The sequence below is a fragment of the Varroa destructor genome, unplaced genomic scaffold (genome assembly GCF_002443255.2).
Source record: "Varroa destructor unplaced genomic scaffold, Vdes_3.0 BEIS01000002.1, whole genome shotgun sequence".
NCBI classification, from domain to species: domain Eukaryota; kingdom Metazoa; phylum Arthropoda; class Arachnida; order Mesostigmata; family Varroidae; genus Varroa; species Varroa destructor.
Window position 1 is genome coordinate 9,437,947 of NW_019211455.1, and position 16,297 is coordinate 9,454,243.

Genomic DNA, 16,297 nt, shown 5'->3' on the forward strand with positions numbered 1-16,297 from the left:
CCAGACGGATCCTTTGTGCGTTAGATTAAATGTTGTCCTTCAACTTTTTTGATTGTCTCTGGCTGACCAAAATAAAAATCTAACAAGCGTGTTCTTGGCTTTGCAAATATCGTTGTACCTCAAACCATCTTGGTAAGGTTCGTTTAGAAATTACGTTTCGAACCTCATAGCGTACCCACAGACCATGTAGTATAGATAAAGTAAAATCGGGTGAAACAAGCAGATCAGGGCCTACCTGCTGCGCGGAAGCGTACCGGGCGTACGAGTACCTCACGCAGCCGCAAACATAACCGTTTGCGATGTGTTATTTCATTTGTTTATTTGCGACCATTTTATCCCGCGCCACGGTCGACGCACATTGAAGAATAAATGATCGTTTAGTCGTGCGGGCAATTCTAGGGTTCTTTAGTAGCACAAAGATTGCGGCCTGATCGTATTTGAGACTGATGCTGTCCCGTTTGGCTCGATACGACAACGCGGTTAAGAGCCTCATTAGAATCCTGCTTATGTTTCACAGAAGTCGCCCCTCCAGTGAGTCCAAATGGGTCGACCTTCTTTAAGTATGCGCCGTGCAGTGCCCGGAGAATCACGCAATGGCATTTGGATTTGCAACAATCGGCGAAGGTCGCTGATAACAAACGCAATGACAATGTCATGAAAGAGCATGACGGTTGGATGCGAAAATCGATGGGTCGATCTTGATCTGGAAGTTTTCCTCACGGCGAGCACTCATTACTATCTTATAATATATTACATTGTAGGGTATAAGCCTAGCTTCAACCAGGAAAAGTAGATAGATGGATGTACGCAATAAAGGCTAACGTTTTGAGTAGTGGCAAAAACTGGTATAAATATATTATTAGGAAAGAGTAAGTAATTAAAAGAGGACCAGAAGAATACATATTTTTTACTGAGAGCTTTAAACTTATGTTATTTCTGCATCATCGGCGATAGTGTGATATTATATAGATCACTATGGGCCATCCCAAATGTTTCAATGATTTCAGCGGATAGTAAAAGTTTAGCTTCTCTTGTCAGAATGTCTAGCTATAAAGTGAAATTAGAAAATTAAATAAGAGATAGAGCCATTAAGCATATGTATAAAGTCAAAACGAATTTCAGTCAGCCAACTGCATTACTTTATGGCATTTTGTTTTTGCCTCGGTCCTACAATAATGATCGCTGCTGGTAGCCATGCTTGCGTCTCCTCATTGCAATCGTCATCTGCTGCGTCAATGGCGAGACACTGGTGTTTTGTGTGCGCCAGTCGCCTCTTGATATAACGTATAGTGACTGGTTTCCGTCTGTTTCGGTCATCCAGTTCTGCTTTTTGCTGTTTTCGCTTTCCTAGTAGTAGTAGTAGCAGCAGCAGCAGTTGTTTTAGGCTGCCGTAGAACCTCATTGTGCGCTGTGCTAGTTATTCGAATTCGGTACTCGAATTCTTCCTTGTTAAGTTACGTATTGGTCGAAAAACGTAACCATAGTTTATATCATGATACTTAAATCAGTTAGCAATTTCGAAGAACCAGCTTTACTCATGAATGTCTTTTACCGAGGAGAATAAAAGGGATACGAGTGCGCTTCTGTTCACTAAATAAGGTATCAAAAATTTACGCGTCCTCCATAAATAATAAATAAATATAATGGCGTAAATATAATGGCTCCATTGGCTTGTTCGAGGCGAATGATATTCAGTCGTATTTCGCAGTTTTAGTGGGAATCAATTTCGAGCATCACCAGCTAGAACTGGCTGCCATTACACTGAATGGGGTAAAAATACTGCGAATATATTATACCTATGTACGTAGGTGTTAGGACGTCAATTAACGCTTACATGCCAAAGGTTGTAAAGTAATCAGGAATAGACACAACGCGAATTATGGCTGAAACAGCTGAATTTCTGCTATTGGTTTACAGCTGCCGCATAGATCGGCAATAACCTTGCGTAAATCTTATTGTGGGACAGCAGATGTCTTGCTTGTTTCGGAAACAGACTTGATAAGGAACTGAAAGGTCCGCGGGGGACTTGCCGGTACATTTGTCAGCTGTTTATCATATCATATAACGTGTCATTCCTACTCAGAGCAGACAGAATAGGAAAGTCTATGTACACATATATACATAAAGATGAACTAAGGCTTTCCTATAAAAATTCGTTCAGCGCCTGCTGTCCAGTATGTACGACGTAGAGCGTTGGCTAGTTGTTTTCTCCGTTGCAGCTCCGCTTGCCACTCCTTATATACTCTATACTGTTTGAAGTAAAAGTCGTATACTTGTGCCGTATCGGTATCAGTTAGATATGTGCTTCGACATTAATGGCAATCATTATCCAGGCATGTTCGTTGGAAGAGGCACAGGCGTTCATCGCTCGCGTTCGCGATGAATACACAAACCAACGCATGAAGCGACTGCAATAGTATTGCCGAGAGTATAGCAGGGACACCAACACCAGGACAATGGTAATATATTCGTATAGCATACAATTCCTGATAATATGAATCCACTACGACGACGACAGACCGAAAAGGACAAATAGTTCGCGACCAACTTTTTGCATATATATACGTTTAACTTAGGACACATTTTGGAGTGTTATCCGTCGCAGAGGGCAAGAAGAACTTCTTTAAGTTCTTTTTTTAAAACAGAGTCACGAAGGGTTAAAGCAAAAAGTTTGTATTTGAAATGCGAGCAAGCAAAGATCAGCTGGTGTTCAATGTTAATGCCTTCACGCCGGATAAACAGCTTCCGAGGCTATAGCCGTATGAAGTCAACAGTCTACGCCGCTATTTGTCCGTTATAAGATTTTCAAAAACTACGACAGAGGTTTGCCTGTGGCTATATGAAGATATGCAACGAGGGTTAGTCTGAAAGGTTGAAAAGTTAATGAAACCGAACGCGAAAAGCTTATTACGATGACCCCAGGATTTTTACACAGATAATAGAGGCTATTTCTGAGATGGAATTGCTTATCGACCCTTCCAGTCTAAACGTGTCTAGCTCTACATCCGATACCACCGTAGGCATTCTATGCCTACACAGCTGACAACATGAAACGAAATGAATTACTCGCACCTTTTCGATTTTTCAAGCTTGACTCTTAGACTTTTGGGAATTTTTAGTTTCAGAAACTCAAAATCCGCACGTGTTTTTTTTTTTACTGTCTTCTAGCGGGGTCTCAATGAGTCTAAATAAACTAATATTCGTATATTTAATCACTATTAAATAGCTATTCGCGATTTTAGAGGGCGAATGCTTGCAAACGACTTTCGAGCGGTTCAGACCCCAAATTAAGGACATGGAAAGAGTGAGTGGCGGTAACTAAATGGGGAAGTGGGTTGCTTCTAACTCAGGCAAGACTCTTTCGTTCCGGCACGAAAAAACTATAGTCCGTGCTTCCGCTGACAGCCGAGGCCTTCTAAGTACCACCACGGTCGAAACGACACAAGCTAGAGTACATGTACGTGTACGTGTATAGCTGTGACGTGTGTCATTTTGCGGGAACGAACAGTCGCGACTGTTACGTGTACTACCATGGTAGCGTTCTGGTTGGACCTGTTATTTCACACGTCACTGAAGCTGCTGGTTTTTCCACTCGCCAGTCGGCTCTGTAAACGATGGAATCCCGTCTGGTGTATGCCCATAAAGGTTACGAAGTGGTTTAGACAGCGTAAAATGAGCGTTGGATTGAAGAGGTTAGCGGCCGCAAATAACGGCCACATCTCGTGACCGGGTCGTTACAGATCACGTACAATAGTTTAAATTTGTAAATAAGTAAGTATTGACCGTTTTTCTAGCTAGATGGCTTGAGTAACACATCTTAGGTAATATGAGTCGCGTCGTGTTTAAATGCTGAGATTGGGCTGTAATAAAGGTGCTAATATCGTTAGATTGTCTTAATTCAAATTGTGTCTTGACATTGAGTGAAGATTATGAAATTGATCAATAATTATGGTATCGCCGAACAACGAAATATGCACTATCAACTAGCCTTTGAAGAAAACTTCATGTTTAGGTGATACAAGTATCGTTACGCTGTAAAACTCCGTGGAGAGCCATTTTTAAAGCAGTTGGTCACGGATGATATGAACTAGATCACATAAAACAATAATGTGACAGTAAGAACGAAAAAAATTCGGACGTCGTTGGATCGAAACAAGGATCGTGCATCATGAATTAGCAAAACGATTGATTCGGACATCTGTTGCAAATCAACAACCAATCGAAACCGATATAGATAGAACTGAAACTAATGGACAGAAAAAGTGCCGCCTATTAACATGATATGGATAGAGGTAGCTTAGGATAGCTTTTTAGGTTAATGCATTTTCGATAACTCTCTATCAAATGAAAATATATATATATATATATATAGCAAGGATTTAGACGTTGGACATATAACTGATCATTCTACAAAACGAAAACTGAGAGCGTTTCAATAATCTACTTTTATACTTATCTATACTTCACTATATAGTATACAGTTAGTAATACTATAAAACTAGTAATTATTATTAGGCTAACTACCATAAAATATGCAAAGGTCATAAACATTAAAAATAGGAACGATTTAACACAAACATAACATTAAAGCTGTAATAATCACAATCTCGCGCACAATAATGTTGCGGCGTCTACCAGCGGATTTCAACGCATTAATTGAAGAAGGCGGATTATGTTCATTAAATTAGCAATCTTCTTCTCCTAGCGTATTCCTAAGCCGAAAATGATTTGTTCTTCAGTGTCGAGGTTAGGAGCACGACGTTCATTCGTATCCACGTTACGAGTATTAGAAGCGTTAGATCAGCAGTCAAGTTTTCCTATTTTCTAGTAAATATGGAAAGGGAAAAAATGTTTTGGGTTACTCGATGTGCGCTCTATGGTATTGTGTTACGTGACGCGCATGTGTCTCAACATACGGGCTAGGAGAATCCTAATTTTTTTTTAAAGCTCCAGACGTTTAAGCCTCTAATGACACCCGCTCGAAAGCTAGCCAAAATTTGCTGAAGTCACATTGCGCGGTCACTCACTTATGCGCATTTATGCTTTATTATGGAATACTACGAAGCGTGTTTTGTCCGATTTTCTTTCCTCTGCTGAGACAGCTACAGTTAAACGTTGCACATGCGCACTTCGGCACTTTCTGCAACCCACTAGCTGCAGGTTACCTGCGGGGGCAGGCATCCGCGTACGCACGTTTGGCTTCTCCACGTCGAGTCAGCACGTTCTGGCACGACCTAGGGCTATACAGAGGGCCCGATGTGCGAAGCGTTTTGTGACTACATTGAGTTCGTTGTTGATATTTTTAAGCGAGGGTCTTCACGTCGCATTTTCTTGTCAGCCGCCGTGTTAGGACCTCCCAACTCGTGGTGGACACCGTCAGGGGCTCTGCGTCTTTTCGTCTATGCCACGCGAATGCAGCGGATCTGACTGCTGTTAGCGCTACGAACCTTAGTTTCGATCGACGGGAGCAATCCTTCAAACCGCAGCAGGTACAAGCTTGGCCTGCTACGCGTGCCAGTTAAATCTGGCGATGTTCAGCTGGCGATGTTCGGCTTCATTTATACTTTCGTTTATTCGTAAAGCTTCGTAAAGCCGTGGTGAGGTCAGGCGGTGAGTTACTGTCCGGTAGTCCACGATGTCGTTCAAAAACGCAGTACCTTGAGCTCGAACAGCCGTCTGGCAACTTTCATGCGAAACATTTATCCTAAGTGAACACGTGTAGGTTTTTACGTACAACTTTTCATCGGTCACGCGTATAACAACGCATGGACTGGTGCTTTCTATAAAAACTGCTTGATTTGACAAATTTTGAACTCATCGCGCGCTTACCTGCTGCCGACAACGGATTCTATAATTAAGCTGAACGTTGTAATAGTCTATAAGAGATCGCGAAAATGTGACGAGCGTGAACCTGCTGCTCTCTCCTGAGGCCGTGGTCCATTGCTCAGGCCTCGAGTAGTGAAAAAATTGTAGGTTCGGCGATTAGGCTGCTCCCTTCCTTGACCTTGTTGATTGATTCTCGATTTGATTAATCTATTGGCTACTCGAATTTGGTGCCTTCGCGTTGTCTCCAATAGCAGTGAAAAGGCACTACCAGGACAATGCGATTTTATCCGCTGATATTACTGGTATGCATCGACGTAGAAACCGAGAGAGTTAAGCATCTGTTGATAGTCGAAGAGACTTTATTTTACAACTATATAAGGTAGTCGTTTAACATAATATGAAGAGTCCGTTATTACTATGTTATAAGCAGAGAGCAGGATGCCACAGTAATTCGTACTTTAATACGTTACAATCTTGTACCTATTGCTTTTTAGGCACATCTAACATGCTATTACAGGAATATTGAAACGGTATTAGGATTTCACCCTTACAATATGCACTTCATGGTTAAGTATGTCCTTCAGTGCAATTGTTTATTTCATTAAAAATGAAATGAAGACTGATTGTCTCCAACTATAGCTCGCCCTTTATATATATCTTATGTATATATAGATATACACATTTCATGTGCCAACGAAAAAAACTGAGGTTTTTTTTTTGGTACACCTAATTATTATTTAAATTGCAGCAGAACCTACATAACGTATGAAGTCTTTTCCTCCACTGCAGACAATTACCGTTCCGTATACTGATGATAACAGTGGATTATTACTGGCTCACAGACTTCAACAGATATTTCGTTTGGTGTTATGGTGCGTTCTTGCTGAATTGCAGCTTTTAAATTATCTAATGTCCCACAAGAAAAATATTTCTAGGTCTGGCAAACAGGTAGGATAAAACCTCATCGTCCAATTTATCGTTAAGGTCGTTTTGTCAAGATATGATCTTACATCATCATGACAGCGTACAGGTCCTGTTGAAAATAAAATTCGCCACTTTTATTGAAGTTCTCTCAAATACAGTTTTACAATAAATTTAATTAGTACAGTAAAAATAATGGTCCAGTTCACCCTTTTCTGAAAATACTGCACCACAATACCTTTGATAAAACTTCATAGTGCTTTTACGCAACATGTGGACTTACAAGTTTGATTATTTCAATGAATTTAATTTTAAAATATTATCTTAAATAGCTTTTATTTGATTATTTGTGAGCCGCGCGGGTAGATTTTGTTATATTGTCTTTGTATTTCTATTACGTTTTCATAGCATCAATAGCATTCGAAGTTAAAAGTTTGCACTGGTCCACTTATGACTTCCAGTTAATTACGCTCTGAAAGAACAAAACAATTTAAACAGTGAATCAACGTGCTTACATTTATGGGACAGTTTGTGCGTATATGTGCGCAAAGTACTTGATACTCATGTCCGCTAATGCGATGCCCGCTGTTGTCGCTACCGCTACTGCCGTTGACATCCCACGTCACGAGTCTCTAAAAGCTAGAATAATAACAACGGCCGTAACAAGTTACATGGATTTAGCTAGAGGTTACCGAAAGAGGTTTGACACAGTAACTGACACGTACAGCGCGATAGATACGTGCACAGGTACAGCGGATTACAGGTGAGATAGAAAGTCTGTACCCTTGTAATTATCGTGCACTCTGCCGGATTCATGGACTGCCATAGAGACCAGTTAGGATCGCTCGCTCGCCGCGTGCATGTATGATAGCCGATTTCTAAAGTCCCTTGGCGCAGAGGCGACAGCAGCAAACCATTAGGGGCACCTGTGGGGCATGATCGGTTGTCTCACCTTTGATCACCCCTGACCTATGGTCGGAGCTATTGCGACTAAATGAGTTCTGCTCGGCAGGTGCTCCTCGTAACCCTGCCAGAATCCTGTCTAAACAAAAGTAGCTGTTACTTGCGGAAAAGACGAGGTCAAACGGCCATGTCGGACGATACAATGGACAACGAAAGCGAGTTGTGGTGATGCTGGACAGAACAGGCTGAAAACGGACATGCAAAGCTTGGGTAGTTTCTTTTTTTGGGATGCGATCTTTTATGCAATTGGGAGCACACGGAAATCGGGAGCGAAAATTCAAAAGTCAAGTAATCGTAGATCAGTGAAAGAGGCTGTGACCTCATCTTTACCAACTTCGACCTTGCAGCATAATAAAGATCTATGCATAGTCGAGTTCACCGTGCTTAGCAATTATAATCAATGCCAAAAGGTAGATAGAATATAGTTTACGCAAACAATATTCTATCTACATTTTGGTTAAGTGAAAACGAATTTTTTTTTATGGTGTATTGTTTTCGTATGTCCATGTCTTGAGTTTGCTAGTGACGCACTAGAGAAACTAATCGTTTGTTGAACATTGTTGCATATGACGATTTAATATAATATACCTAGAAATTACCTGAATACTAAGCACACGTTCTGGTTTTCTCTAAAGCAAATTTTTCTCTATGGACGAAATTAAATGTTCTGGGTTTTACGTCCGGTAACGCTCTTGTTAGCTTCAACACGATCAGACAGTCAGCTTCCAACACGAAATTAATTTTGTCTACGTGCGGATTCGAGTCCGGATGACCACGCATCCCTCAAGTTTAGCAGGCAAACCCATAACCCACCGCGCATTTGCAGCTGATGCGCCACATGTCATCAATGTGTCAGGGCGATAACGAACAATGTACGGCCATTCGCGCACCGTTATCCATCAACGGCAGGGTCTACATCAAATAACTGCTGTTTGATGTCGTCGCATACCGATTTTGGAGAAATAAATGAATAAACGATGAGATACCACATAAGATCATCTCGCGGTGCCATGTTTCGACGGCTTTTCTCCTATGGACGGTAGCAATGAGCCGTGGTCGCTCATCGTGTAAACACGTCAGGCGTCCGCTATTTGATCGATTAATTCGCTCAAATGAAGGAAAACAAAAAAAAAGGTTTTACCACGCCCACTAGGGCTGCTATTAGTGTAGTGTAGTAGAAAAACGAATTTTAAGCATATGTGTATGTGCGTATAGGCGATACTTTGTTTAATTGCTAGAGGTCATCAGTTACAAACAAAGCTTTATGAACGGTATCACTCCATACTAATAATAATAAGGCGTGGTGATATATTAGTTTTTAATTTGCAGGTGCTTCGCGTAATAATTAACGAATGCCGTAAGAATACTTATGCTGGAGTAATTACTTGTAGAGGAATGTCATTGGTATATTTGGGTCTTCTACTCTATGGTATACTACATCGAGCCTTCTGACGTGGAGCCTATTATAGCGTCCTATTAATTGTAATGTATTATATGTTTCCATTTTCGTGCGTATGTAAGCATATAAAAGATAAAGGGCCTACTTGCAAGGTGACAGGCAAAGTAAACTTGTTCTGTATTTCTTTGTGCACACACTGCACATACATCGCACTAACCATTGCACCTCTGGTTAAAACGCAATATTTTATTAGGTAACACAACTTCCTTCCTCTACATCAGATCGTTTTTCCCGCTTACGATCTTCTTAATTACTTCTACGTATGTTGTGGATTCTTGCTATGTATTTGTCCTATCAGCTTCTAGCAAACGAATCAGATGTCGTCGAATCTGGTTGCCGATTGGTTCCGAGTTGCCCCTATGCTTTGTCTATGCTACAGAGCGCAATAACTATATCACGAAAGAGCGAGATCCAGAAACGCTTACTCGACTGTGTCTGTTTATTAGCTGTTGACTAATATTTCTCTATTTTGAATGGTACTCGAGTGATTGTCGGCAAACACCTATTTTGTGTGAGTTCATGGCGCTGAACGCACAGCGATGACGGCTGTTCGAGTGACCGATGCGGTCTGACAGGGTAAACGGTACACAGAAAGAGCGAGACGAATACGTAACGAACAGCTTCGCTGGATCAGCAATTTTATCGGGAAAAGATGAACGAGCGCAAAAACGGAGCGCGGAAACGATCGCAATCAGCGGTACCTATCGTACTTTCGAGGCTTGGCTTTTGTCCCGCTAGAAATACGAGAACTGCTTAAACGTTTCTCTAAGTTAAAGAAACTTTGTGCTGAAGGGAGAGTGATGCTTCGGGTTAATGTAGTTTAGTTATAGTAGAAAGTACTTGTCTAAATATTATAAAAAAAAATTGACAGACTTTGGCTGAAAATTGAAAGTGAGTCTACGAACAGTGCCGAATAAAGTATATTACAAGTGGACTTCATATTTAGAATTTTCTGAGAAGGTTTTGATGGGCTAATGTAGAAACTCATTTGTACAAAGTATGTCAAATAGGAAAGGATAGACTCTCAGTAAGATTTGTATTAGAAATATCTAGTGTAGATTATTCTTAAGTAATTCGAGCAATAATAGATGAGTTAGAAAAACTTGTGAACATCAATTTTGCCTCTTTTAAGTATAAGAAAATTGGTTATATTTTTAAATTCTTTTTACTTTTTTTTTACAATTTACCTTTATAAAATTATGCGCTAAAATTATTAGTTTAACTATTTTTATATAAAGCTTTTTTTTTCGCGAAACGCGTAATCATTTCAGCTCCAACAGTCAATGCTGTCATATTACGATATGCGATATCTGTGGTAGCTACCACTGGAACTGGGATCATTAGCGATATTTAGAAAAATATTTTCGACGATATGAAACTTATGATAAAGTTTCATTTGTTTTAATCCAAATATTCATAGACTGTCAACAAATGTTTCGCGACTTCGTTAGACTTATAGATGTCAGTGCAGCTTAAATAATATTATCCCCTAATACGTATGCATTAAATAGTCTCTAAAAAGAATACTGATACACTTATACATACATAAAACGACAGGCACAAATTAGGACTGAAAAACAACTTCGTGTTTAGCGACCTATAATCACTGCAGTGAAGGTCTTTGCTAACGTCATCTGTTTTCCCTGACAATAGGTCAAAAAACTAGTTTTACAAGAACGACTTCGGTCAATACGTATTTTGTTCTAGTGTACGGACCTCACCTGCATTGCCGAATCAAAATCTCGCCTTTTTATTATAAAAAGAAACTTCAATGGTGCTCAACAATGCTGAGAATAAACTTAAGGGAGCTATTATTGAGATTAGCCTTTTAGAGTCGGGCAAAAATAAACACATTTCGATTTTATTTAACAACTTTTCATAAAACAATAGCAAATTTTCTCTACGTTGAGCATATTTATTCTTTTTTTCATAAGACATTTGGGCAAACGACTGTGATGAACACGAACTCATTTGGTATTTGGTAGAAACGGAGACCGTTGGCAACAGTGGGTTTCTAGAAGTGCGTTTTAAACAGAAGAAGAAAAGAAATTCCTGATGGGTCATCTTTTGATTCAGTTTCGGTCATCTCTTGGCAGACGATCGTCAGAGAGGACGTGTTTAAGGATATATGTTAACGTCATTGAGTTAGTTAATATATAACTGCAACTATAATTAGTAAGGCAGAGATTTACCCATCCCTTTGACCAAAGAGCTACCATAACGACAGGACACTTTGGTACGAAGAGTTTATCGAGCGGTTTATCTATTGAAGTAGATATATGCTCAAGATATATAGGGTCTTGCGTTACTGAATTTATTCGGGATGTCATAAACTCAGCAGAAATCTACATACACAATAAATTATAAGTGACAGTTATTCAGGTGGGGGCTCCTGTAGCCGCAAAACTAACGAAGCTCGTTGTGCCCATACGGTGGTGCACATTGTGCATAACTACAATATACAATGAGAATGTATAATGCATGCGTTACCTTAACCTCGAAACGCCGACGGCAGAAGAGCAGATATCTACAACCCTCAAGGCGAATGCTTGTAGCTTTTAAATTTTTTAACTATTTTCAGTAGTGGTATATAGAAATAAAGCAAATACAAAAGACCTCAGATGTATCGTCAAGTAGCTTCCATGAAGAATTTCAGTAGTTTTAACCGAATTCTGTATTAGTTTCTTTCCCAGATTCATAGCGTACGCAATTCAGGCAGTACAAACGCTATTTTTCGACCAAATTTTTTTATAGCGCTCTCCTTTTGATAAACAATATGCGCATTCCCCAATTATTCTTTCTAATACTGTCTTAATATAATCAAATTTCAGGAGAGCCTGACCTTTTTGAATTTAATGAAAAATAAATATATTAACGGTTACATTCAACGACATAAACGTACTCCCTGCAATCATGATTTTATCGTTTACCGTTAACGAGATACCCAACCTTTGTGCTACCAAACAAGGCTCTATCTTCGCTTACAATGAAAATGCTTCTTGTCCTCATGACAACATACATTTAACTGCTACGTTTCATTTTGCGAATGGTTGATTATTATTTACATCCAACGGGGCAGGAAATCGTCCATTTCCCATCGGGTGCTTCCTTACAGCCTACAGCTGCGCAGTTGGCCTCTTCTGTAGTCTTTTCATTTTGAAGCACCGCTGGTTCCACTACTGGGAAAATATAAATACTTCTAGGCAATCGTGCTGAGGCCGAAGTCTACATAACACTTTCGCTAGAACTTCGCCGCTTGCCTTGTACTAGGGTAGAGAAAACGGAGAATTATTGCAATGCCTACCAGGTCCACCGCTGATCCATCTGCTCCTGGTATCTGACGATAACCGTGAATACCCTTCTTACTACATTGATCGTGCAGCTGATTACGTCACCTAGAAGCTGGCGAGTACCATATTGATCCGCGGTTTACTTGTCATTTCTTTCGCTTCTATTTGTATATATGCTAGGTACCTTGTCGATAGACTGTTGGACGATCGAGATGTTTCAGAATCCTTTAATTCGCCCCGAACATCTCCCATATTTACTTTACTCTTTCTCCGTAAAGATCTGCTGGTGAATCACCGATCGCCATTTGACAGGAGGGGATAGATGTCAGCGTTGAGCCAAACAGTATACACGGCAAATAGTAACTTGGCCTGATTTGTGTCTGCAGCTGCCACGGCCGTCCTATGTAAGAATTAGTTCAGAAAACAAACACCATCTCGCTGTCAAGATTATTGACGACACAGCCTTCTACAGTGGACACGCGCATATTGCCGGTACGGGGCGAGAAAATTATTTCATGTAGCTGTGGCTGTTCAACCAGCCATTTGGATGTAGTCGGTTACCTTGCCTGAATTGAGCAAGCTACTCATTATATTGGCACAGTTTTTTCGGAGCGATGGCGAATCCTTCTTATTCCGCCCCCTCGGCAAATATGGCACGGCAGAAAACAAGGGCTTTGTATGCCATATCAAGCATGATATTATCATGTTCCATGATAGTCCCTGGCAGCATTAGGTATTGTCTTCGATGCTTTCGAAGGAACGCGCCGTCCTGTGCAGAAGCTTTTCCTCCGGAGACAAATCATTTTGATGCTTGCGTTGCAGGTGTTCCATTATTATACGAACGAACTGCTTGTGTTTGTGTTGTCAATGCAACCGTCTTTTTCATCGCCTCATAAAAATCGTAGTTCTATACAAAGGGACACTAATGGCGGTAGTCTGAACGAGGGTGGTCGGAGACAAGTGTTATAATGAGATCTGATAATGACATGATTGCGGAAAGGATTCGAGACAGAAAATTTCAAAATGAAACAAGATCTCGTATTAGTAAAAGGAATCCGATGCTAACGGAATGGGCCATTTATAATAGATGGTCAACAAATTACCGTAGAGTCGGATATGCTGATTTGGAAGTCATGTTTATTTTTTGCGACATCGACTTCTATTCGTTGTAGTAGATCTTCCAAGAATCGCAGCTAAATATTTATCTTTTCTTAGTTTTCCAGTTTCGTTATGAAATATGCTTGTGATGCGCTCAATGTTACAAACCTGCTTAGTATTGTCCTGCTCACTGCACTTAAATATATACTTAAATTTCTTATAAATTCTGAATATAATACTCTCTGTATGGGGTTCCTCTGTGCATCGTTTCATTTGGATTTTTATTAGGCCAAATTGAATTAAATTTCACAAAGTAAAGACAATTGATCGTAGCACGAAGTATTTTCTTATTGCTTATTTGCAACATGAACATAAACATTTGGTTCCCTGCGATAGTCTGAATACCAAGCATTCACGAATCTACTTAGATATCAATTATTCGGGCGACCTTGCCATTTTTATTTTTGGCGTATATCAAAAACAGCCCTACTCTCACAAATGAAACCTGTAACCATTATTATTTAAGGTATATAGCTAATCATCAGTTTTTAGCTCACCTGTAGTTTGCTACGATAAGGTTTTTGGGATCACCAACGCCAAAAATAATCGATATTTATGGTCTATCATTGTTATAACTTGACTTTTACACAGCACAAAACAGTTTCCATGTTGATTCTATTTTTGCCCCATTGGTATGTATTCAACTCGTCTCATACGAAGTAAATTCATATGGGGGGTTGTCGGTAAGATCCAGTTGGAGAAATGAAGCTTCACCAATCTAGAATTTGATTACTCTTATATGGATAGATGTGATTAAACACAGACAACAGGCAATTTGGGATGCGCTACCTCGTTAGGGTAGAGAAATATCTGAATGAATCTAAAAGCAAAGGCTAAAAATAATGACGCAGGCGAACAAATTAAATTATTATTTATTTGTGTATGTTTTCATAGATCGTGAATCACATCAAGTTCCGTTTTTTGGGCTTGCAGGTATCAGTAACAAACTTTAACAGTAATAGTGCAAACGTTAAGAGAAGAGACTACGAACAGGAAGCGGTCGACTATTTCCGAACCAAGCTGGAACAGTATGGCAATGCAGAAGTACCCATAAAATCCCTTCTCGGACACAGGTGCGCAAAAACAGCCTTAGACTAATTATGACACAGCTAAACAACGTGCCCAAACAAATATGGCAGAAATCAAACTGTTTCGATTGAATAGTCGGGGCATAGACCAAAAATGGCTTCAATCACCAACAATGTAACTGCAATTTCTAATTTCATTTATTATAATAAAACAATACTGCTGCTACGTATGAGCACAGTAGGTATCAAGGAATACTTTTCTTACGCAGCACAAATTGTCCATGTTGGAAATATGTTATTGTTTACAGAATATCTATTGACCCATTTTCGGGCGTGATTCTGTGCTCGTGGTTGTGGTTCCTGATGATTTCGGCGTTTATTGTCGATTGATAAGCATAACGCTTTTGGTAGAGATTAGGTGCCCGTAGGTAGGCGAAATTATATCAACCCTCACAATAAGGGACTCAGCGTATATTGTCATGGGCCGCCATAAATTATTCATGACAGACAAAATGCAAATAGATCTAGCCGAAATGGTATCTGCTCAAAGCGGATTGTAATTAACTTATCGTGTCTCGTTATTACCGTTATTAAATATGAAGGCTATGAATATGGCTGGATTTAAAGGGAATAGTAGAACAAAGTAGAACAGTTTTGCTAACCTCATCTTTCATGGATTCTAGATCTCAAGCGTCACCTGAAGTGCGACACATTTCCGGTCAGCATGGCAAAGAATTCCGGGATTTTCTTGCGAAACACCCGGACATTTTTGTGCTCAAAGATGACCACGTAGTGCTCCGCTCAGTGTTGGAGAACGTCGAGGGAGGCGCGTCGCTTATTCACCTCGAGGAGGATACGAGTCTCGTCGAGGAGGAACCTCCAGCGCTTGATTCGCACCTGCGCGAACAGCTCTGCTCAATATTCGAACAACACGTTAAATCACGTAGCTCCGTCTCTGTCGACAATCTCTTCCTGCACTTGACGTCACGTTTTTCACGCGACGTCTACTCGAAGATGATTAAGTGTTCTGGTGACCTCTGCGCCTTCCTCAAGATGAACTCACACATATTTCATGTGCAGAGCAACATAGTCACGATCTCGGCTGAACGATTACGTCAGGCAGCGCAAACCCGCATTCAACCCGATCCCCCCGCGCCAAAACCGCCGCCACAACCGTCGCCCGCCCAGCCGCAGAGTATTCAGCAGCGGATTAAGAATCAAATTCTTAAGGTAGGACAGTGTAGGCCTGGTTCGTTACCGGAGTGTGGAGTTGCAGCTTTTATAAGTAATCCAAAGGACTCGGCACTATTTAGAATTATATACTAAACAAGTAATCCTGCTTATGCTATTTATTTTGAGTTAGCGACAGCGTACGCTCGTTTTATGATACAAGAGTAACGGACACTAGTAAATCGATTTTGAAATCCTACGAAACGCTCAAACTCTTTCTGAACTTGCAATTCATGCAGCAAATACTTTAAACGAACAAGACGCAATTTCAAGGAATTATGACAGAGACGTTCAATGATCAAGTGCTTCTAATCGATCCGTTGGTCTCTCTGGCTAGCATCAGTACTGCTTTCTACTTTGTTTAGGTAGGACTCTTTGGCTTTATTTATATTGCTAACTTCATTTAGTAGTTCATGAGACAA

The 16,297-nt window shown here is 40.3% G+C and overlaps 1 protein-coding gene across 1 annotated transcript in view; it reads left to right on the forward strand.

Moving 5' to 3' along the window:
• egl (Egl_like_exo domain-containing protein) overlaps positions 1 to 16,297 on the forward strand; it is a 36,869-nt gene that overhangs the window by 10,438 nt on the left and 10,134 nt on the right. Inside the window, exons 2-3 of the mRNA XM_022794881.2 lie at positions 14,551 to 14,690; positions 15,329 to 15,875. Coding sequence (XP_022650616.1) covers positions 14,551 to 14,690; positions 15,329 to 15,875 — 687 coding nt within the window. The remainder of the gene's footprint in view (positions 1 to 14,550; positions 14,691 to 15,328; positions 15,876 to 16,297) is intronic.